General features: G+C 63.9%; 1 protein-coding gene across 1 annotated transcript; it reads right to left on the bottom strand.

The window, feature by feature from the left end:
* Positions 1-1928: 1928 nt before the first annotated feature.
* Positions 1929-20729, bottom strand: IGSF9 (immunoglobulin superfamily member 9). Its single transcript, XM_058042637.1, has 20 exons — positions 20579-20729; positions 20115-20306; positions 14656-14808; positions 14396-14547; positions 13560-13677; positions 13311-13452; positions 13033-13178; positions 12784-12926; positions 10763-10903; positions 10568-10684; positions 9177-9327; positions 8970-9093; positions 8721-8896; positions 8388-8638; positions 7594-7678; positions 6062-6232; positions 5849-5894; positions 3744-4925; positions 2224-2369; positions 1929-2137 (listed from the first exon to the last, which is right to left on the bottom strand). Exons 1-20 carry the CDS (start codon positions 20727-20729, stop codon positions 1950-1952), a joined length of 3975 nt encoding a protein of 1324 aa, XP_057898620.1. The 3' UTR covers positions 1929-1949.
* Positions 20730-24379: the final 3650 nt, after the last annotated feature.

The following is a 24379-nucleotide window of genomic DNA, read 5'->3' as shown; positions in this document are numbered from 1 at the left end:
CGAGGGGACATGGGGTGGGTGTGGCAGGGGGGACACAAGGGGACATAACAGGGGGACATGGGGGGACATGAGAGGGCATTTCAGGGGGACACGGAGGGACATAATGTGGGGACATGGGGTGGGTGTGGCAGGGGGACACGAGGGGACATGGAGGGACATAATGGGGGGACAAGGGGTGGGTGTGGCAAGGGGACATGGGGGGACACGGGGCGGGTGTGGCAGGGGGACAAAGGGACACGTGCGGACGGGGGGGGGGGTCACCAACATCCGTGACCCGACGCGACCCGCGCCGGAGCCCACGCGCGACCCCCCGGTGATGTCATGGTGATGTCATCCCTTTGTCCCCGCCCCCTCGGTGACGCGCTCCCGCGCCGTGGCCATATAAGGGCATGAGCGCGCAGGCCACGCCCCTCCCGCGCGCCCGGGGCCGCCGCCAGGCCCCGCCCCCTTCCCGGGAGAGGGGGGAGAACCGGGGGAGGGACACCGGAACGGGGAGGGGGAGGGGACGGGGACACTGCCGAGGGGACAGGGACAGCACTGGGGAGGGGACAGGAATGGCGGCCACCCGGATAGGATGGGGAGGACAGCGAGGAGATGGCGGGAAAATCCCATGGAGGGGCGGGGGGAGACGGAAAAAATGGGGGGAGGGCAGCGAGAAGATGGGGGGGGACACCCCAAGGGAGGAAGATGTGAGGAGGAAAACGGGGGGACAGAGCAATTCGTGTGGGGAGGGACACGAGAAGATGGGGGGGGGGTACCAGAAAGATGAGGGGGGGGTACCAGGAAAATGGGGGGGGTACCTGAAAGATGGGGGTACCAGGGAGGTGGGGGTACAAAGAAAATGGGGGTACCAGGAAAATGGGGGGGTACCAGAAGGATGGGGGTACCAGGAAAATGGGGGGTACCAGAAAGATGGGGGTACCAGGAAAATGGGGGGGTACCAGAAAGATGGGGGTACCAGGAAAATAGGGGGGGTACCAGAAAGATGGGGGTACCAGAAAGATGGGAGGGGTACCAGGGAGATGGGGGTACCAGGAAATGGGGGGGATACCTGAAAGATGGGGGTACCAGGGAGATGGGGGTACCAGGAAATTGGGGGGTACCAGAAAGATGGGGGTATCAGAAAGATGGGAGGGGTACCAGGAAAATGGGGGTACCAAGAAAATGGGGGTACCAGGAAAATGGGGGGGTACCAGGAAAATGGGGGGGTACCTAAAAGATGGGGGTACCAAGGAGATGGGGGTACCAAGAAAATGGGGGTAACAAGAAATTGGGGGGTACCAGAAAGATGGGAGGGGTACCAGGAAAATGGGGGGGTACCAGGCAGATGGGGGTACCAGAAAGATGGGAGGGGTACCAGGGAGATGGGGGTACTAAGAAAATGGGGGCACCAAGAAAATGGGGGTACCAGGAAAATGGGGGGGTAACAGAAGGATGGGGGTACCAGGAAAATGGGGGGTGGTACCTGAAAGATGGGGGTACCAAGGAGATGGGGGTACCAGGAAAATGGGGGTACCAGGAAAATGGGGGCTACCAGAAAGATGGGAGGGGTACCAGAAAGATGGGGGTACCAAGAAAATGGGGGTACCAGAAAGATGGGGGTACCAGAAAGATGGGAGGGGTACCAGGGAGATGGGGGTACCAGAAAATGGGGGGTACCCAGAAGATGGTGGGGTGGGATTGATAGGGCGAGGCCGGGCAGATGCGGGTGGGGAAGGGGAAGCCGTGGCCAGAGGAAGAGGAAGATGCGGCCACAGGAGAATGGGGGATCCCGCACAAGGCACCGAGAGCGGGACGAGGCGGGCAGGGGGACCCCGAGATCATCTCGGGGGGACGCGGCAGAACCCGGGGTGCCCTGGGGATCCCCCCCACCCACCAACAGGAGCCAGAGCTGCTCTCACGCCTCTTTATTCCCCTCCCCGCCCATCCTTTCACCCAAAAGGGGGTCCCTAAAGCAGCGTGGCCACCTCGAAGCGCTCGGAGCAGCACCCATGGGTGCCCACCCGCTGCCGGGCCCCCTCCCTGCGGCGCCGCGCCCCCAACCCCTCGGCCCGGGGGGTCTGGCGGCGCTCCGGGGCTCCCCCCGTGCCCAACGCCTCCGCCGACACCGAGCTCACCACCGGGGCCGAGCCGGGCTCTGCGGGGAGAGAAGCAGCGTCCGGCCCCGCCGCGGCACCCGGCGGGGCGGCCACGGGGCCCGGGGAACGGGGGGGCCGCACTCACGGTGCCGCTGCAGGTCCCGCAGGGCGATGGAGGAACCGGGCCGGGCCGGGGCCGCGCCCCGGTAAAGCTGCAGCGCCTCCAGGAGCTCCGATTCCAGCGCGAACTCCGCGTCCCACTCGTAGTTCTCGTCCACCGAGGTGTTCCTCCTGCGGGGAGGGGGTGAGGGGCACGGCCCGAGGGGGTGAGACCACCGGGGTGGGCTCCAGGGGAGACCCCAAAAAGGGAAACCCCGAGGGATGGGTGTGAGACCCCCAAAAGGGAAACCCTGGGGATGGGCTCTAGTGAGACCCCAAAAAGTGAAATCCTGGGGATGGGCTCTAGGAGAAACCCCAAAAAGTGAAACCCTGGGGATGGGCTCTAGTGAGACCCCAAAAAAGGAAACCTTGAGGGATGGGTGTGAGACCATGGGGATGGGCTCTAGTGAGACCCCAAAAAGGGAAACCCCGAGGGATGGGTGTGAAACCCTGGGGATGGGCTCTAGTGGAGACCCCAAAAAGGGAACCCCTGGGGATGGGCTCTAGGAGAAACCCCAAAAAATGAAACCCTGGGGATGGGCTCTAGGGGAGACCCCAAAAAGGGAAACCCTGGGGATGGGCTCTAGTGAGACCCCAAAAAAGGAAACCTTGAGGGATGGATGTGAGACCATGGGGATGGGCTCTAGTGAGACCCCAAAAAGGGAAACCCCGAGGGATGGGTGTGAAACCCTGGGGATGGGCTCTAGTGAGACCCCAAAAAAGGAAACCCTGGGGATGGGTGTGAGACCATGGGGATGGGCTCTAGTGGAGACCCCCAAAAAGTGAAATCCTGGAGATGGGCTCTAGGAGAAACCCCAAAAAGGGAACCCCTGGGGATGGGCTCTAGGGGAGACCCCAAAAAGTGAAACCCCAACGGATGGGTGTGAAACCCTGGGGATGGGCTCTAGTGAGACCCCAAAAAGGAAACCCTGGGGATGGGCTCTAGGAGAAACCCCAAAAAATGAAACCCTGGGGATGGGCTCTAGGGGAGACCCCAAAAAGTGAAACCCTGGGGATGGGCTCCAGGGGAGACCCCAAAAAGTGAAACCCTGGGGATGGGCTCCAGGGGAGACCCCAAAAAGTGAAACCCTGGGGATGGGCTCTAGAAGAAACCCCAAAAAATGAAACCCTGGGGATCAGTAGGAGAGACCAGGGATGGAGATCAGGGCAGACCCAGAGGGATGAGATGCCAGGGATGGGCATGAGACCCCAAGATAAATGCCAGGAGAGATCCCAAGCCTAGGGATGGGTGGCATGGGCAGATGCCAAGGTCAGATCCCAGGGACAAGGGGCACCACCCTGAGGGATGTGGGAGCTGCCAGGGATGCTGGGGTTGAACTGTTCTCTCAGGACAGGGACAATGGGGGTGTCCCCAGGGCACTGCAGGGCTGGCAGGCAGCCAGGTGGCTCCGTGCCAGGCCCACTCATGCCAGCCGGGCGGCACAGGCCCGCAGCTGCCCCGGCACGCTGCGGGAGCCCATCCCAGTGCCCTGCCCACGGGCTCACCTCTTCCCGGCGCCAGCATCCGTCCTGCCCCGTCCCTCCTCGGCTGCCGAGCCCGCGCTGTGCCAGCTGCCCCCATCCCCGAGCGGCGTGCCCAGGAAGGTGCCCCCCAAGGACGGTGCCAGCGAGGGGGGCCGCAGGAAGGAGCCGCTGCCCCGGCCGCTGCTCTGGCTGGTCAGGCTGCCCCGCGGGAGCTTCTCCGGGCCCGCAGCGTCCGGCGGCCGCCCGGGGGGCTCAGTCCGGAGATGTGGGGCGGGCTGGGGGGGCGGCCAGGAGGGGGAACCGGGCAGCGAGGCCTTGGCGGGGCCCAGGGGCAGCCGGGGGGGCTCAAGGAACGCGGCGGGAGGGGAGGTGGCGTTGTTGGCACTTGTGTCATTGCAGTCCGGGCACAGCGTCCGCTCCGGGCGCGGGGGGCTGGCGGGGGCATCCGAGCGGGCACCGCTACCGGGGGGAGGCTCCTCCGGGGGGGGCCAGTCGCCGTCCACACACATCTCCTTGAAGAAGGGCAGGCTGAGGTACTGCAGGATGCCGCTGATGGGGCCGGGGGGCGCCGGGGGGCTGCTGGCCGGCCGGGGGGACTCCCGGGCCCGGGGGGGCTCCGGGACGGCGCTGTAAGGCAGGGTGGCGGCGGCAGAGGCCACGGGGCTCACGTCGCTGATGCTCAACGCCACGGCCTCGTCCACCACGGGGCTGCTGCTGCCGTAGCCGAAGTAGCGGCCGTGGCGGTGCCCGGAGGCCCGGGAGCCCCGGCGGGGCTGGCCCGCGGTGTGGGGGCGCAGCGAGACCCCCCTGTGCCACACGGGCTCGTCGTCTTCCTCGTCTTCTTCCTCATCCTCATCCTCGTCATCCTCCTCCTCCTCCTCGGCGGGCAGCTGGCGGTAGGGCTGCAGCGGGTCCCGCGGAGGCTCCGCTTCCAGCTCGGGCCGCGGCTCGGTGTCCAGCACGAAGCGGCCGTCGGGGCCGCGGCAGATGCGCTCCAGCGGGAGCTCCCGGTGCTCGCGGTGCTCCTCCCGGTGCTCGCGGCCGTGGCTCTCGTAGGCCGGGTAACGGGAGCCGGCGATGCTCAGCCCCAGGCTGGTGCCGGCCTTTTCGCCCCACAGCAGGCTCCGGTGCAGGCTGCGGCACGGCGATGGCTGCAGCTTCAGCTTCACCGTGCTGCCGGGGCTAGCAGGGCCACGAGCATTGCTGCAGGGGAGAGGCAGCAGCTGCAGCACCGCCAGCCGGGCTGCTCCTGCGTTTCCTGAGCTCTTCTCCAGCCAAAAGTGCCCGCAGGGAGAATGCCAAGGGAGCAGCCTGCTCCTAACGCCCTTGGGCAGGGCGTGGCTGTGCCCAGCTTGTCCCTGTGCCCCCAGATGGTGGCGGAGGGATAGTGAGGGGTGCAGTGGGATGGGAACATGGCATGGCCAGGAGTGGGAGGCAGAGGGATGGAGGGGAGCATGGCAGGGAGAGGGAGAGGGAGGAGAGTGTGGCACGGCCAGGAGTGGGATGAGAGGCAGCAGGATTTGGGGGAGTGGAAGCCAAAGGTGTGACACGGCAGGAGTGGGGTAGGGAGGGAAGGGGATGTGGAGGAGCATGGCATGGCAAGAGAGGGACAGGGAGTGTGGCATGGCATGGCATGGCATGGCATGGCATGGCATGGCATGGCATGGCATGGCATGGCATGGCAGGAATGTGGCATGGTAGGATCAGGACAGGGAGTGGAATGGAGGGAGCATGGCAGTGACATGGCAGGACATGGGGGGAATGTGGCACGGTGGGAATGGGACAGGGAGGGGATGGGATGGTGGAAACAGGACAGGGAGGGAGTGTGGCATGGTGGGAGCAGGACAGGGAGGGAGTGTGACATGGTGGGAGCAGGACAGGGAGGGAGTGTGACATGGTGGGAGCAGGACAGGGAGGGAGTGTGGCATGGTGGGAGCGGGACAGGGAGGGAGTGTGGCATGGTGGGAGCAGGACAGGGAGTGTGGCATGGTGGGAATGGGACAGGGAGGGGATGGCATGGTGGGAGCAGGACAGGGAGGGGATGGCATGGTGGGAGCAGGACAGGGAGGGTGCCATGGCAGTGACACGGCAGCACAAGCAGGGAGCGTGGCAATGGCGTGACTTACTGTGGAGGTGGAAGCTTCTTGCTGGGGGAGAAGACGAGTGGTGGATCTGGAAGGCCATGAGAACACAGGGGGATCACACGGCGAGCAACTCAAAAACGTGATGAGGAGGAGGAGGAGGAGACAGCAGCACCCACTCGGGCCCCACCCAGGCTGGCCTGTCCCCTTGTCCCTTGTCCCCTTGTCCCCTGTCCCCTTGTCCCCTGTGCCCGGTACCTTGGCGGCGCTTGCGGACGCGCGCGGCGCGGCGCCGGTTCATGATGCAGGCGGCCATGGTGCTGAAGATGACGGCCACGCTGAGGAAGCAGATGCCACCAATGACCCCTGCCAGCACCGGCTGTGGCAGCAGCTCCGGCAGCTGCGTGCGGGACGGGTACACCTCCATCCCTGCCACACACAGGGCACCCCATCAGGCTGGCACAGTGCCCTGGTGTCACCACCTCATGGGGACACAACTCCCTGGTGTCACCACATCATGGAGACACAGCAAAGACTCAGCTCTTGCCCTATCAGAGCTCTCTGCCCTTGGGGGGTCTTGTGCCCCCTGCCACACACAGGGCACCCCATCAGGCTGGCACAGTGCCCTGGTGTCACCACATTGTGGGGACACAACTCCCTGGTGTCACCAGGACCATGGGGACACAGTAAGGGCTCAGCTCCTGACCCACCAGTGCTGCTCTGCCCTTTTGGGGACCTGTGCCCCCTGCCCCACACAGGGCACCCCATCAGGCTGGCACAGTGCCCTGGTGTCACCGCATCGTGGGGACACAACTCCCTGGTGTCACCACATCATGGCGACACAACTCCCTGGTGTCACCACATGATGGGGACACAGCAAAGACTCAGCTCTTGCCCCACCAGGGCTGATCTGCCCTTTTGGGGACCTGTGCCCCCTGCCACACACAGGGCACCCCATCAGGCAGCACAGCCCCCCTGGTGTCACCACATGATGGGGACACAGCAAAGACTCAGCTCTTGCCCCACCAGGGCTGCTCTGCTCTTTTGGGGACCTGTGCCCCCTGCCACACACAGGGCACCCCATCAGGCAGGCACAGTGCCCTGGTGTCACCACCTCATGGGGGGCTCAGCTCTTGCCCCACCAGGGCTGATCTGCCCTTTTGGGGACCTGTGCCCCCTGCCACACACAGGGCACCCCATCAGGCAGCACAGCCCCCCTGGTGTCACCACATGATGGGGACACAGTAAGGGCTCAGCTCCTGACCCACCAGTGCTGCTCTGCCCTTTTGGGGACCTGTGCCCCCTGCCACACTCAGGGCATCCCATCAGCCAGGAGTGGGACAGGGAGGGAGAGGGATGGAGAGGGAGGAGAGTGTGGCATGGCCAGGAATGGGATGAGAGGCAGCAGGATTTTGGGGGAATGAAAGCCAGAGATGTGGCATGACAGGAGTGGGATAGGGAGGGAACGGGATGTGGAGGAGCATGGCGTGGCAGCCCTCCCCATGTGTCACCACCATCACGGGGACACAGCAAAGTCTCAGCTCCTGACCCACCAGGGCTGCTCTGCCCCCTGCCATGGGCACCATGTGAGGAGATACTCTGGTCCCTGAGGCTGAAGCCACTCTGGTTGCTGCCCCAGCTTCAGCCTTGGGGGTCCTGCTCTGTCCGTGCCCCCAGTTTAGCAGCAGGGACAGAGGGGTGGGAGCAGCATGGAAGGGGGCTCTCCTTTGGGAATTATTTGGATGTTTCCCACCTCAGGTTCTTCTCCCCACGTGGCAGCCCAGCCTCACCTGCCGTGGACACGTTCACCGTGTTGCTGGGGTCGCTGATGTAGCTGCCAGCAAAGGCCACCAGGCGGAACTCATAGAAGGCGTCCTGAGGAGGGACAAGGAGGACACATGTGGGATCTCAGCACCTCAGGACAGAGGTGCAGAGTGGCCGAGAACACCCTTGGGGGGCTCGGGAGTCCTGGAATGTTGCCAGAAGTGTCTGGTGACAGGACTTTGATCCTACACAGGAGATGACACCTGTATGAGGACTGGGAGGATTTTACTGGGTGAATGGTGAAGGGATAAGTTAATTAGAGTGTGAGACACAGGGTTTAGGATTTCTGTACAGGGGGGTCTAAAGAAGTAAGATGGAGGAATTGGGGTGTGTCCTGTCCTTCTTCTTCTTCTTCTTGGCCTCCATCTTCTGTGGTGATGGTGGCACTTTGGGATTGGTCTTTACTAGAAGTGCACCGGTTAATAAGAGTAGAAGGTATTGGAGAAAAATCATAAATATTGTACACGTAACTTCGGGTATAAAGATAAGTGACCGCCCCGGGGGCGGCGGAGTGTGCCCATGGCTGGCTGCTGAGCAGACCTCTGTTGGGCTGAAAGAAAATCTTTTAGATAAACAATTAATAAACACCGAGACCGAAACAAGATCAGAAGTCTCTCCTCGTCCTTTGAAGCGCCGGGCTGTCCAAGGCCACTCTGGGCCTTTCCAGGCCACCTAAACAGCCGAGAAACCGACAGACACAGAGCCGTGAGCCACGCTGCCACAGCCACCACCCAGCCCTCAACCCGGCCCTAAAGCTCACCTTGATGAGCCCTGGCACCAGCACCTGGGTGTCAGTGCCGGGGATGGAGCGCTCCAGCACCTCCCAGCCGCCCTTGTCCTGCCGCAGCTCCAGCGCGTACCCGCTCAGGGCCACCGAGGCACGGGCAGGGGGCTCCCAGCGCAGCAGGACCCCCCTCACCGTCTCGTTGGCAGTCAGAGCCCGGGGTGGCGACAGGAAGACGTGCACGGTCATGGCCGGTGGCTCCGGAGGCACTGTGGTCACTGGGAAGCCTTGGGGAGCCAGCAGAGGTTGGCACCGGGTGGGCACGGGGGAGGCACCGGGGGTGTTTTGTTTCTGGGGAGCTGCCCTTACCCCTGGGCACGGAGGTGACGATCTGGCTGAAGGGGCCGCTGCCCAGCTTGTTCTGGGCCAGGACGCTGAACTGGTAACTGGTGTCTGGCTGCAGGTTCTCCACCAGAAGGTGCTGAGCCCCAGCTGGCACCGACAGCGACACCCAGTCGTGGTGTGCCCGCGGTGGGTACCTCACCCTGGGGACAGCAGGGAGCCGTGAGAGGGAGCTGTGCTCCCTAAGGGGGGCACACAGCAGGGGTGGGCACTCACAGAGGGGTGTACCAGACGCTGAACCTCTGGAAGAAGCCTCCATCAAAGCCTGGCTCCCAGGAGATGTTGGCTGCCAGCAGCAGCGGGAGCACGGAGACGTTGGTGACAGCGTGGGGACTGGTACCTGGCGGGCAGCAGGGTCACGCTGGGGGGCTTGGACCACCCTTTGCAGCACCCCAGGGACCACCCCAGTGACGGGCAGCTCACCCAGTACGTGGACAGAGGTGGCAGTGGTGACACTGGCCACCTGGTTGGTGGCCGTGCATTCCCAGACGCCGTGCTGCTCCTTGATGAGGGGGTGGAGGACGAGGCTGCTGTTGCCATCCACCTGGGCACTGCTCTTGCCCACGCTGCCCACCTGTGGGGCATGGACATGCTGATGGGGGCACGGACTGGGGCTGTGACACTGCCACACTGGGGACAAGGGGACTTGAACATTGGGACAGGGCCCACCACCCTGGGGCTGCTTTGGAGGCCATGGGGCAGAGTTTGGTCACTGTTTTAAAGCACAACCAAGCAAAGTGATCTCAAACCCTTCAAGAACCATGTGATGGGACTCCAGTTTGGGATGGGAGGGACACAACCCCAGGAGTGATGTAGGAAAAAGGACACAACCCCAGGAGTGATGTAGGAAAAAGGTCTGGAGGCCACGGTGCAAAGTTTTGTCACTGTTTTAAAGGACAGCCAAGCAAAATGACCTCAAACCCTTCAAGAACCATGTGATGGGACTCCAGTTTGGGATGGGACCCAGGGGGGACAGGGACACAACCCCAGGAGTGATGTTGGAAAAAGGTTTGGAGGCCACGGGGCAGAGTTTGGTCACTGTTTTAAAGGACAGCCAAGCAAAGTGATCTCAAACCCTTCAAGAACCATGTGATGGGACTCCAGTTTGGGATGGGACCCAGTGGGGACAGGGACACGACCCCAGGAGTGATGTAGGAAAAAGGTTTGGAGGCCAAGGGGCAGAGTTTGGTCACTGTTTTAAAGGACAACCAAGCAAAGTGACCTCAAACCCTTCAAGAACCATGTGATGGGACTCCAGTTTGGGACGGGACCCAGTGGGGACAGGGACACAACCCCAGGAGTGATGTAGGAAAAATGACACAACCCCAGAAGTGATGTAGGGAAAAGGTTTGGAGGCCATGGGACAGAGTTTTGTCACTGTTTTAAAGGACAGCCAAGCAAAGTGACCTCCAACCCTTCAAGAACCATGTGATGGGACTCCAGTTTGGGATGGGAGGGATACAACCCCAGGAGTGATGTAGGAAAAAGGACACAACCCCAGGAGTGATGTAGGAAAAAGGTTTGGAGGCCATGGGGCAGAGTTTGGTCACTGTTTTAAAGGACAGTCAAGCAAAGTGACCTCAAACCCTTCAAGAACCATGTGATGGGACTCCAGTTTGGGATGGGACCCACACAACCCCAGGAGTGATGTAGGAAAAAGGACACTGCCCCAGGAGTGATGTAGGAAAAAGGACACTGCCCCAGGAGTGATGTAGGGACAAGGACACTGCTCCAGAAATGATACCCTAGAGGCCAAAAACAACCTCTGTCCCTGGAGGGGGGCTCAGCTGACCCCCCAAACCAGCACCCCCTACCTTCACCCAGGTGATGGTGGGTGGGGGATCCCCTCGAGCCGCGCAGGGAATCACCAGCTCCCGGCCCACCTCCTGGAAATATTCCTCCTTGGGCCGCACCGTGAAGGCAGGAGGGTCCTGCAAGGCAGAGGGGGCAGTTTGGGGGGGCTCGGCAAGGGGTGCAGAGCCAGGAGGGGACCCCGGGGGGCTCCTCACCTTCAGCAGGACCCGCGTGGGCCGGGACTCGCCGGCGGTGCCGTAGCTGTTGTAGGGCGTGCAGCGGTACAGCCCCAGCGCGTCGTCGTTGCCCGTGGCGATGACGATGGAGCCGTCGGCACGGACGGACCAGCCGGGGAGCTGGGAAAGGAGGAGGAGGAGGAGGGATTTGGGAAGGTGGGAAGGGTGGTGGGAGTGGCCGTAGGAGGGATTTGGGGAGGTGGGAAGGAGCTGGGAGAGGGGAGTGGGTGAGCAGGAGGGATTTGGGAAGGAGCTGGGAGAGGGGAATGGATGAGCAGGAGGGATTTGGGAAGGAGCTGGGAGAGGGGATTCAATGAGCAGGAGGGATTTGGGAAGGAGCTGGGAGTGGGGAATGGGTGAGCAGAAGGGATTTGGGGAGGTGGGAAGGAGCTGGAAGAGGGGAGTGGGTGAGCAGGAAGGATTTGGGATGGTGGGAAGGGTGGTGGGAGTGGCCATAGGAGGGATTTGGGGAGGTGGGAAGGAGTTGGGAGTGGGGAATGGGTGAGCAGGAGGGATTTGGGAAGGAGCTGGGAGAGGGGAATGGGTGAGCAGGAAGGATTTGGGATGGTGGGAAGGGTGGTAGGAGTGGCCATAGAAGGGATTTGGGGAGGTGGGAAGGAGCTGGGAAAGGGGAATGGGTGAGCAGGAAGGATTTGGGAAGGAGCTGGGAAAGAGGTATGGATGAGCAGGAGGGATTTGGGATGGTGGGAAGGAGCTGGGAAAGGGGAATGGGTGAGAAAGAGGGATTTGGGAAGGGGGGAAGGATGGTGGAAGAGGGAAATGGGTGAGGAGGAAGGAGCTGGGGGAGGGGAATGGGTGAGCAGGAAGGGTTTGGGAAGGAGCTTGGAGAGGGGAATGGAGGAGGAGATGGGATTTGGGAAGGAGCTGGGAAAGGGGAATGGGTGAGCAGGAGGGTTTGGGAAGGAGCTGGGAGTGGGGAATGGGTGAGCAGGAAGGATTTGGGATGGTGGGAAGGAGCTGGGAGAGGAGAATGGGTGAGCAGGAAGGATTTGGGATGGTGGGAAGGGTGGTGGGAGTGGCCGTAAGAGGGATTTGGGGAGGGGGGGAAGGAGTTGGGAGTGGGGAATGGGTGAGCAGGAGGGATTTGGGAAGGAGCTGGGAGTGGGAAATGGTTGAGGAAGAGAGATTTGGGGAGGTGGGAAGGAGCTGGGCGTGGGGAATGGGTGAGCAGGAGGGTTTGGGAAGGAGCTGGGAGAGGGGAATGGAGGAGGAGATGGGATTTGGGAAGGAGCTGGGAAAGGGGAATGGGTGAGCAGGAGGGTTTGGGAAGGAGTTGGGAGTGGGGAATGGGTGAGCAGGAGGGATTTGGGATGGTGGGAAGGGTGGTAGGAGTGGCCATAGGAGGGATTTGGGGAGGTGGGAAGGAGCTGGGAGAGGGGAATGGGTGAGCAGGAGGGATTTGGGAAGGAGCTGGGAGAAGGGAATGGGTGAGCAGTAGGGATTTGGGAAGGAGCTGGGAAAGAGGTATGGATGAGCAGGAGGGATTTGGGATGGTGGGAAGGAGCTGGGAAAGGGGAATGGGTGAGAAAGAGGGATTTGGGAAGGGGGGAAGGATGGTGGAGGACGGAAATGGGTGAGGAGGAAGGAGCTGGGAGAGGGGAGTGGGTCAGCAGGAGGGATTTGGGAAGGAGCTTGGAGATGGGAATGGAGGAGGAGATGGGATTTGGGAAGGAGCTGGGAGAGGGGAATGGGTGAGCAGGAGGGATTTGGGAAGGTGGGAAGCTGGTGGGAGTGGCTGTACCTTGAGGGAGCTGGGAGAGGGGAATGGCTGAGGAGAAGGGATTTGGGAAGGAGCTGGGAGAGGGGATTTGGTGAGCAGGAAGGGTTTGGGAAGGAGCTTGGAGAGGGGAATGGAGGAGGAGATGGGATTTGGGAAGGAGCTGGGAGAGGGGAATCGCTGAGCAGGAGGGATTTGGGGAGGTGGGAAGGAGCTGGGAGAGGGGAATGGGTGAGCAGGAGGGATTTGGGAGCGGCCCTACCTTGTCCAGCTCCAGCGGGCGCCCGTCCCTGGTCCATGTGACGGAGAGCAGGGGCGGGTTGGCCCTGCAGGGACAGCGGATCACGCCCCTCATGCCCTTGGGCAGGTGAGTCTCCGGCAGCATGGTGGTCACCTGCGCTGGGTCTGCGGGCACACACGGGGCTGGGGTCCCCACGGGGCACCCCTGTTCCCACCACAGCCCCCACAGCGGGGCTCCCGACGGCCTGGGGGGTGCGGGAGGGGGTCTTACAGAGCACCGTGACGAAGGCTGAGGCTGAAGGTGGCTTCCAGAGCCCGTTGCTGGGGGTGCAGGTGTATTTGCCAGCGTCGTCCGGGGTGGTTCGCTGCAGCAGGAGGCTCCCGTCCACCAGGACACGGACCCGAGCCTGGAGGTGGCTGGGAAGGGATGGCACAGCAGGGAGTGGCACAGCTGGGAGTGGCACAGCTGGGAGTGGCCCTGCTGCCCTGGGGTGATGGATTTGTCCCCAGCCTGTCCCTGGCACAGCAGCCCCCGGTGCCATCTTGTACCTGAGGTGGAAGACGTTGCTGCTGCCCTGGAACCAGGTGTAGGTGAGGTTCCCTGGGTACGCCTCAGCCTGGCACGCCAAAAAGGCATCTTGGGAGATGTTGACAGTGACGTTCTGGGGTGGCACCACGATGACGGGTGGCCCTGCGGTGCGAGGCAGAGGTGGCACTGAGGGCTGGGCACATGGGGACAGCCCCAGCTGCTCCCAAAACCGACCGTGCCACGGCTCCCTGGGCACCGCCTGTCCTTACCCTGCACGAGCACACGGGTGGTGTGGGTGACGGTGCCCTCCTTGCTGGAGGCGTGGCACGTGTAGGTGCCCGCGCTGGCACGCTCCACGGTGGCGATGCTCAGCGTCCCGTTGCTCACCTGCAACGGCACCGAGGGACGGGCAACGTGCCCCGTGAACCGGGTGGTGCCACCGCGCTGGGGATGGGCAGCAGAGCCTGGGCACACCCCACGGAGGGCGTTTTCACCCTCAACTGTTGTGGTGTGCTGTAATGTCCCATTTTGGCCTTCCAGGTCATTCCCCCAGGTGTGCCTGTGCCTCTCTCCCTTCCCCCTTGCCCCCATGCTGAGTGAGTCCTGTCAATCAGGCTGAACATTCCAGCAAGGCGTCGTGTGGTTGGTCAAGTTCAAAGGACGCCCCTATGCCCAGAGGTCATTGGCCTGTCTGGGTGTCATCTTCCCCTGAGACCCTGCCCCTTTCACCTGGTTGGTGGCTCACCTGTACCTCCCCTCTCCCTGTCCCTGAGCTTAAAAAGGTGATCAGACCATGCAGCCGTGTTCTGTTGGAGCAGTTGCTCACGTTCAGACCTCTGTAACCATGGAATAAACCTCTGGACATTAAACCCTCCAGCAGAATCCTCTCCTTTTTCTCTTCACCATCGCCTGAAGCCATTCCTCCTGAGGTAAACGGGGTTTCTAACAAGGCTGGACTTGTTCAGTGCCCAGCTGCAATCTCCAGCAAGCCAAGGTATCTCTGGGGTGACACACCGCAGTTGCTGCCTTAGGCCCAGCAGCGAGGGTCAGACTGGCCCAGGCACAATCTAACTGGGAATATTGGGAGCCTTTTTCCAAAACTCACCTGCACCGTGTCCCCGCTCTGGACAGGCAGGTCACTCCTCTTCCAGGTGACAACAGGCTGGGGGTTGCCCACAGCCCTGCAGGTGAGGCTCAGCGCAGCCTGGTCCCGCACCTCCACGAACGCAGGGGGGGTCTCCAGGAAGGTGGGAGGCGCTGGAAGGCAAATCCAGATGCAAACCCTCACCCTCACATCTGCCTCAACTCCAGCGGCAGCCCCGGGAGACGCGGGGCGGAGCAGCCGAGGGTGGCACGGGCCGGTACCGTTGACGGTGAGGTGGATCCAGGTGCCGTTCTGGAAGTCGGCGTCGGTGCTGTGGCGGTCGAGGAAGAGCACCCGGCACTCGTACCAGCCCTGGTCCTCGGCGCGCAGCAGGTCCAGGCGCAGCGAGGCGCCCTCCTCCAGCCGCACACGACCTGTGCCACCAGCAGCGGCTCGGGGACAGCCACGTCCCCGGGCCACCACCTCCCTGGGGCCACCCCTCCCCATGGTCACCCCTTCCCTGGGGCCACCCTTTTGCCAGGCCACCCCTCTCCCGGGTCACCCCTTCCCTGGGGCCACCCCTCCCCATGGTCACCCCCTCCCTGGGGCCACCCCTCTCTTGGGTCACCCCGTCCCTGGGGCCACCCCTCTCTCAGGTCACATTCTCCCGGGGCTATCCCCTCTGGGGCCACGCTTTTGCCAGGGTCACCCCCTCCCCGGGGCTACCCCTCTGCTAGGTCACCCCCTCTCTCAGGTCACCCTTTTTCCAGGTCACACCCTCTCCCGGGCCACCCTCTTACCGGGTCACCGCCTCCCGTGGGCCACCCCCTCTGGGGACACCCCTCTCTCGGGTCACCCCCTCCCCAGGGCGCCCGCCCTCACCCTCGGCGGGGTCCCCCAGCACGGCGGGTCCACGCCCTTGGAGCATCACTCCCCAAACCCCCTCCCACGACACCTTTTCCCCCTTCCCCTGGCAGCTCCCCCGGCGCTCTCACCCTGCTCAGCCCCGGTCACGGTGGGGCTCCCCCAGGCCGTGGGGTCCCGGGGGGGACACGGTGACCGGGGCTCCAGGGGGGGACACGGTGACCGGGGCTCCCGGGGGGGACACGGTGACCGGGGCTCCGGGGGCGTACACGGTGACCGGGGCTCCCCCAGGTCGTGGGGTCCCGGGGGGCACACGGTGACCGGGGCTCCCCGAGGCCGTGGGGTTCCGGAGGGGACACGGTGACCGGGGCTCCCCGAGGCCGTGGGGTCCCGGGGGGGACACGGTGACCGGGGATCCCCAAGGCCGTGAGGACCCGGGAAGGACACGGTGACCGGGGCTCCCCGGGCCGGGGGGTGCTCGCCCCGCAGCAGCCGCAGCCCCGCGGCCTCTTTGATGAGCAGAGGGATGAGGGCCCGCAGCGAGAGCGAGCGCAGCCCGTTAATCCCCCGGGCTATTATCAGAGCCATAATCGGCTCAGGGTGCAGTGGGCAATTGGCTCAGCCCAGGCTGGGGTGCGCGGCCAGTGGCCCCCAGTGAACGCACTGGCACCCCCTGTCTGGGGCACCCCCTGTCTGGGGCACCCACGATCCTGGGCATCCCTTTCTCTGAGCACAAACCATCCTGGGCATCCCCATCTCTGAGCACAAACCATCCTGGGCATCCCCTGTCTGGGCACAAACCATCCTGGGCATCCCCTGTCTGCGGCACCCCCTGTCCGAGGCACCTATTATCCTGGGCATCCCCTGTCTGGGGCACCTCCTGTCCTGGGCATCCACCATCTTGGGCACCCCCTGTCCCGGGCATCCCTTTCTCTGAGCACACACTGTCCTGGGCATCCCCTGTCCGAGGCACCCATCATCCTGAGCATTCCCTGTCTGGGGCACACACCATCCTGGGCATCCCCTGTCTGGGCACAAACCATCCTGGGCATCCCCATCTCTGGGCACAAACCATCCTGGGCACCCCCTGTCCCAGGCATCCCTTTCTCTGAACACACACTGTCCAGGGCATCCCCATCTCCAGGCACCCACCATCCTGGGCATCCCCATCTCTGGGCACAAACCATCCTGGGCATCCCTTTCTCTGGGCACAAACCATCCTGGGCACCCCCTGTCTGCGGCACCCCCTGTCCGAGGCACCTATTATCCTGGGCATCCCCTGTCTAGGGCACCTCCTGTCTGGGGCATCCACCATCTTGGGCACCCCCTGTCCCGGGCATCCCTTTCTCTGAGCACACACTGTCCTGGGCATCCCCTGTCCGAGGCACCCATCATCCAGGGCATCCCCATCTCCAGGCACCCACCATCCCAGGCATCCTCTGTCTGGGCACACACCATCATGGGCATCCCCATCTCTGGGCACTCACCATCCTGGGCATCCCCTGTCTGGGCACTCACCATCCTGGGCATCCCCTGTCTGGGGTACCCACCATATTGAGCATTCCCTGTCTGGGCATTCACCATCCTGGGCATCCCCATCTCTGGGCACTCACCATCCTGGGCATCCCCTGTCTGAGGCACCCACCATCCTGGGCATCCCCTGTCTGGAGCACCCACCATCCTGAGCATTCCCTGTCTGGGGTACCCACCATCCTGGGCATCCCATTCCTCGGGCATTCACTGTCCTGGGCATCCCCTTCCCTGAGCATCCCCTGTCTGGGGCACCCACCATCCTGGGCACCCACCACCCTGGGCATCCCCTGTCTGGGGCACCCACCATCCTGGCCATCCCCTTCCCTGGGCACCCACTGTCCAGAGCACCCCCTTCCATGGGCATCCATCCTGGGCATCCATTCTTCCCTGCCACCCCGGCACCCCTTGCCTTGGCACTGCCACCCCGGGCACCCCCGGGCCGTGCCAGGTGACCTCGCTCCCGTGACACCACGGCAGGGACATGGCACGGGAGCAGCCCACGATGCCCCATGGGCATCCCAGGAGCTGCCACTTCCCGAGGGGTTCCCGACACGGGAAGTTTTGGGGAGCCCCCGCTGGCGGCTCCACCCACTGTCACCGACGGTGCCCACGCCGTGCCCGAGGCACCGGAGCCCCGGCTGGCACCGCTGTTGGGATTCCGTGCCCCGCCAGACGAGCCCAGCAAGGATGATGAGGATGAGGAGGAGCGGCAGGAGCCGGGCAGGCGGGTTTGGGCACCGAGACCCACCCTGAGCCGTGCCAACCCCGCGCGCAAACACGGGCAAACCTTTCCCTCCCACCCCCGTGCCTTCACCCCACAGCTGTGGGGACCAGGGGTCTGCCAGCCTTCACCCCACATCTGGCTGCCACGCCTGGCCCTGGGAACTGGGACAGCTCTCAGAAGCTTTGGGAAGCTCTGGGAAGCTTTGGGACAGCTCTGGGAAGCTCTCAGAAGCTTTGGGACAGCTCTGGGATAGCTCTGGGAAGCCTTGGGAAGGTCTGGGAAGCTTTGGGAAGCTTTGGGACAGTTCTGGGAAGCTTTGGGAAGCTTTGGGGAGCTCTGGAAAGCTTTGGGAAGCTCTGGGAAGCTCTGGGACAGCTCTGGGAAGCTCTGGGACAGCTCTGGGACAGCTCTGGGACAGCTCTGGGACAGCTCTGGGACAGCTCTGGGACAGCTCTGGGACAGCTCTGGGACAGCTCTGGGAAGCTCTGAGAAGTTTTGGGAAGCTCTCAGAAGCTCTGGGAAGCTCTGGGACAGCTCTGGGAAGCTTTGGGAAGCTCTGGGAAGCCTTGGGAAGGTCTGGGACAGGTCTGGGAAGCTTTGGGACAGCTCTGGGAAGCTCTGGGAAGCTCTGGGACAGCTCTGGGACAGCTCTGGGACAGCTCTGGGACAGCTCTGGGAAGCCTTGGAAAGGTCTGGGACAGCTCTGGGAAGCTTTGGGGAGCTCTGGGACAGCTCTGGGACAGCTCTGGAAAGCTCTGGAAAGCTCTGGGACAGCTGTGAAAGCTCTGAAACAGCTCCGGGAAGCTCTCAGAAGCTTTGGGAAGCTCTCAGAAGCTCTGGGAAGCTCTCAGAAGCTCTGAAACAGCTCCGGGAAGCTCTCAGAAGCTTTGGGAAGCTCTCAGAAGCTCTGGGAAGCTCTCAGAAGCTTTGGGACAGCTCTGGGACAGCTCTGGGAAGCTCTCAGAAGCTCTGGGAAGCCCCAGCAGCTGCCAGCCCCCAGCCCCAGGCGCGGCGGGAGCAGCCGGCTCCCGAACAAAGGTCCCTTTGGAAGGGATCAGAGCGGTCTGGGGACGCCCCTGAGCCTCCCCCTAATCCCCCTGTGCCGGCCCCAGCCCCCTCCTCCTCCTCCTCCTCCACCGCCCTGCAAAAAACAAAACCCCGCGGCCCAGCATCCCCCCGCGCTTGGCAACCGACATTCAGAGGGACACAAAGGACAGGGAGGGGACACAAAGGGGGCTGCGGGCCCCGCCACGCGGCCAGAGCCAGCCCAGAGCCCACCGACCCTCTCCTAGGGCAGGGGACAGTGGTTGGTGTCACTGTGGGTGGCGGTGGCACGCAGGGGAGAGCCCACCCCATCCCACCACAGGAGGAGCTGCACCCACCCTGTCCCCAGGACCCCCTTCCCCGATGTCCCCGGGAGTGACACCGGTGACAGCAGCGGCGCCACCCGATCCGATCCACCTGGCAAGCGGCGGAGAGAAGGGGCTGGCATCGCCCTGCACCCACCTCCCCCTGCCCTGCCCTCGCCGGCCGATGGAAAACAAGAAGAAGCCGCGGCCCCGCTGCCATGGCGACGGCCGCCAGCCCCCCCTTGCCCACCCACCCAGCTCGCCCTCATTCCAGCCTCCAGCCCCTTCCCCCCAGCGCTGATCCCAATCTGCTCCCGCAGCCCTCGGCGACACGGGGGAGGGCACTGCCAGCCCCTTGCCGGGTAACCGGAGCCGCGGCAGCCCCGGGGCCCCGCGGCGCTCAGGTAACAGGAGCCCGGCACCGGCAGAGCAGGTGCCTCGTCCTGCCCGGGGCGTTCCTTGTCACCGCTGGTCCCCAAAGCCAAGGCGGAGCTGCTGAAAGCATCCCCCCAAAAATCTGCACCCATGTGGGTGTGCCAGGCGAGGGGATTTTTAGGGAAGGGATCATTTTGGCAGCAGGGTTTGGGTTGTGATCCTGGCACGATCCAGCCGCCCCGAGGAAAGGTCGGAGCACGGATTTTGGCACAGAAAGTCGGGGTTTTTGGGCTGCCATCCCTCTCCATGCCCAGGGGACACTCTTGTGGTTTTCCCCTCGTGCTCGCAGGGATCGTCTCGCTGGGATTCCTCTGGCTCTGCCACCGCTCCCTTTAAATACCCGCTAAAGCAGCGAATATCCCCCTCCCACGCCCAGCCCGTCCCCGGCCCAGCTTTGCTCCAATTAGCAGCTCCCCCGAAATCCCCTCCCCAGCCTCAACCTTCAGGCGACCCGCACGGGCCGGGGCAGCGCCCGCAGCCCCCGGGGCACCCCGGTGGCACCGGGAGGGCTTGGCCGTGCCACCCTGCGGGAGATGCCCACAGGGGGTGGGTTTGGTTTGGATTGGTTTGGATTGGTTTGGTTTGGTTTGGGGGGTTTCTCCAAGATTTCACCCTCTGGATCTGCATCCCCTCTGCCACCCCAATCCCTGCTGCCACCCCTGGGCATGGGGATTGGCACTCACCTGCTGCAGGGACCCCCGAAAGAGCCCCCCACTTTTTCAGGAGTGGGTTTAAGGCGGTCTAACACCGGCAGCACCCGGTTTGACCGAACCACAGCGAGTAGAGACACCGGACAGCCCCCGGGGGTCCCGGGAACCCCTCGCCCGCCACTCACCCGCGTACTCGGGGTCCACGCGCGGCGAGTAGAGGCCGAACTTGATGAAGATGGGGAGGACGAAGCCGAAGCGGACCCACTCGATCACGTAGAGCGGCGGGCGCGCCTCGTGTGCGCCCAGGAGCCCGCAGCCCAGCACCGCGCTGCCCCCGACGCGCCCCACCACGGCCCGGGGCTCGCTCCGGCCGCTGCCTGCGGGAACGGCACCGGGATGAAGCGGGATGAACCGGGATGGGGGCGGGACGGCACGGGACACACCGGGACACACCGGGACCCTTCCCCTGCCCACGGAAGCTCCCGCCCCCGCCTCTCCGGGACCAACCAAACCAATGCCACCGGGACACACCGGGACACACCGGACCTTCCTCCCGCCCCCGCTGTCCCCAGCTGTCCCCCGCCTCCTCCCGCTTTCCCGGAACCCGGCACTAGACGGACCGGTCCCGCCGGGACACACCGGAACATACCGGAACACACCGGGACCCTTTCCCCGCCCCCGAGCCCCGGTACCGGCCAGACCGGCCCCGCCGCCTCCCTCCCCGCCGCTCCCCGGGACGGTCCCTCACCCCCGGCTCCGGCGAGCAGGCTGAGGACGGCGGCGCGCAGCCACCACCGCATAGCCCAGGCCCCCCCTGCGGCGGCTCCCGCGGCGTCACCGGGGCCCGCGGACCGGCGGGCTCGGCCGGGCAGCCCCGGGGGCACCGGCCCCGGGCGGGGGGCGCGGGGGGCTCCGCGTCCCGCCGCTCCTCATGCCCGGCCGGCCGCCCTCGGCTGCGCTCGGCTCTTCCCGCCTGCTTTCGGCTCTTTCCGGCTCGGTTCGGGTCCGCTCGGCTCCGGCCGCCGCCGCCGGGCGGCCGCAAACAAACCCGCGACGGCGGGAGGGGCCGCCCAGGCCACGCCCCCCGCCGCCCGTTGCCGCGGCGACAGCCAATCAGGAGACGTCGCTGAGCGCCTCTGGAGGCGGCCAATGGCGGAGCGAGGCAGCGGGGAGCGAGGGATGCTGGGAAATGTAGTGCCCTGAGAGGGGAAGGGGAGCGGGGGGCGTGTGGGGTGGCACGGAGGGGGACATGGAGGGGAAAGCGAGGGGGACATGGTGGGACACATGGGGGATCACGGGTGTGACCGGGGAAAGCACAGGGGGCTGAAGGAGGGGCACCTAGAGGGAGGACACGAGTGGGACACATGGGTGGGACAGAGGGTGGGACACGAGGGGTCATGAAGAGTACACTGGGGTGACACATGGGTGGGGCACACGTGGGACACAGAGTGGGACACGAGGGGTGACGCACGGGTGAGACACACAGGCAGGACCATGGAGGGGACACACATGGGATATGAGTGGGACAGACGGGCAGGACACGCAGGAAAAACACTCCCGGGACAGAGGTGGGACCAGGGGACACAGATGGGACACAGGGGTGGGACTGTGGTGGGTCAAAGAGGGGACCCACGGGTGGGACATGGATGGGACACATGGATGGGACACGGCCAGGACACGTGGGTGGCGTTTGGGTGGGACACAGGGACAGGTGGGTGGCACTGAGGGCTGTGACAAGCAAGCCCAGCCCTATGTCCCCTCTGTGTGTCCCTCTGTCCCAGCGCTCCCTGCTCACCCTTCCCCATCCCATCTCCCTCTCTCTAATCCCACCCTAAATGTGTCCCCACACGGTGCCATGTCCCCATCCCATGGGCTGAGCCGGAGCTGGGCCACTCGCCAGCCTGGGTGAGGGGGGGGACAGGAGGGGACACAGAGGGGACATCCTGGCTGTGTCCCCGGCTCAGAGCCAGCATCGAGGGACCGGCAAACCCCGCACGTGTGACACCGGCCCGGCCACATGGGCACCCCGGGAGTGACACTGGGGCGATGCCCCCCCAGCCCAGCCCTCCTTGGAGGGGGTGGGGGGTCCTTGGAGCCCCCCCTGGCCCGGCCTGGCCCCCTGAGCCCGGGGGACTCTGAGGACAGCGTGGAGTCAGCGGGGTTAAGGGCAATAATTCTGCTGTAAGCAGCTTTGGGCCGCTCTGGCCCATGTGAGCTTAGGCTGGGCACTGCCACCGTGGCCACGGCGTCCCCATCACAGCCACATTGTCCCCACTGTGTCCCCATTGTCCCCATGCTGGTCCCCACGCAGGGATGGACACCCCAAACTGGCTGTGCCCTGGGTATGTGCCCCCCATGTGAGCTTAGGCTGGGCATCAATGTCCGGCACTGCCACCGTGGCCATGGTGTCCCCATCATGTCCCCATTGTCCCCATGCTGGTCCCCACGCAGGGATGGGCACCCCAAACTGGCTGTGCCCCCCATGTGAGCTTAGGCTGGGCATCGCTGTCTGGCACTGCCACCGCAGCCACAGTGTCCCTCCCCATCACAGCCACATTGTCCCCATCGTGTCCCCATTGTCCCCATGCTGGTCCCCATGCATGGATGGACACCCCAAACTGGCTGTGCCCTGGGTATGTGCCCCCCATGTGAGCTTAGGCTGGGATCACTGTCCAGCACTGCCACCGCAGCCACAGTGTCCCCATCACAGCCACATTGTCCCCATCGTGTCCCCAGTGTCCCCATGCTGGTCCCCACACAGGGATGGGCACCCCAAACTGGCTGTGCCCTGGCTATGTGCCCCCCATACGTGTGGCCTCGCTGTGGCATCATCCTGGGGACACTGGTGTCCCCAAAACCCCACCGTGGGCCACCAGGGCCAGCTGGGTGGCCCCAGAGTTTTGGAGTGACCCCACCAAATTCTGGGCACATCTGGGCAGGGCACAGCTGGATTGCCAGCAGTGCCCGGTGTCACCACGCCAATGTCACCACCCCAGTGCCACCACCCTGGCACCTTGTCCCCAAAGGAGAATGGTGACATTGTGACATTCCAAAGGAACTTTTGGGGACTGTGGAGCTGCTGGTTGAGGCGCTGGCCCCCGTTGTGCCCGCGCCATGTGCCACCCGCCCGGAAACGGGGACGGTGACACTGCTTCCAACCAGGATTTAAATGCCACCAAGGTTAGGAGCAGCTGAGAAGAGATTTCCAGGATTGGATTTTTGGATGGAGATGCCTCAATTCCGGCTAAGCTACACTTTAAGCACCAACGTCCCGGCTCGGCCCCCGGGGCGCTGACACGCTTGTCACCCTCCACGTGGCATCGGGGCACTGGCGGGTGACAGCGCTGGGGGGGCTGCTCGTGGGCCCTGAAGGACCCCAGAGCCAGAACCACCCCAGAGCTGGGATCCCATGGGACCCCAAAAACAGCACCCTGAGGGACCCCAGAGCCAGGACCCAGATCTAAGACCCTAAAGCCAAGGCCCCAAAATGAGGAGTCCAAAGCCAGAACCCAAAGCCAGGACCCAGATTTGGGACCCCAAAGCCAAAACCCCAAAGCCAGAACCCAGAGCCAGGACCCAGAGCTGGGACCCCAAAGCAAGTCCCCAAAGCCAGGACCTAAAGCCAGAACCCAAATTTGGGACCCCAAAGTCAGAACCCAGAGCCAGCACCCTGATTTGGGACCCCAAAGTCAGAACTCAGAGCCAGCACCCTGATTTGGGACCCCAAAGTCAGAACTCAGAGCCAGCACCCTGATTTGGGACCCCAGAGCCAAAATCCCAAAGCCAGGACCCAGATTTGGGACCCCAAAGCCAGAACCCAGAGCCAGGACCCAGATTTGGGGACCCAGAGCCAGGACCCAGATTTGGGACCCCAAAGCCAAGGCCCCAAAGTGAGGACTCCAAAGCCAGAACCCAGAGCCAGGACCCAGATTTGGGACCCCAAAGCCAGAACCCAGAGCCAGGACCCAGATTTGGGACCCCAAAGCCAGAACCCAGAGAGAGAACCCAGATTTGGGACCCCAAAGCCAAAACCCCAAAGCCAGGACCCAGATTTGGGACCCCAAAGTCAGAACCCAGAGCCAGCACCCAGATTTGGGACCCCAAAGTCAGAACCCAGAGCCAGCACCCAGATCTAAGACCCCAAAGCCAAAGCCCCAAAGTGAGGATTCCAAAGCCAGAATCCAGAGCCAGGACCCAGAGTTGGGACCCTGAGACACCCCAGAATGAGCACCCCAAAGGATCCCAGAGCCAGAACTTGGAGTTGGACCCCAAAGCCAGAACCCAGAGAGACCCCAGAGCTGGGACACCAAGAGATCCCAGAACCACAACCCTGAGAGACCCCAGACTCAAAATCCTGGAACCAGGACTCTGAGGAACCCCTGAGTCAGGACACAGAGCTGGGACCCCAAAGCCAGGATCCAGAGCCAGAAGCCAAGAGCTGGGAACCCAA

The sequence above is a fragment of the Melospiza georgiana genome, chromosome 33, assembly GCF_028018845.1.
Source record: "Melospiza georgiana isolate bMelGeo1 chromosome 33, bMelGeo1.pri, whole genome shotgun sequence".
Lineage (NCBI taxonomy): Eukaryota > Metazoa > Chordata > Aves > Passeriformes > Passerellidae > Melospiza > Melospiza georgiana.
This window is presented reverse-complemented; position numbering and strand designations above follow the sequence as displayed.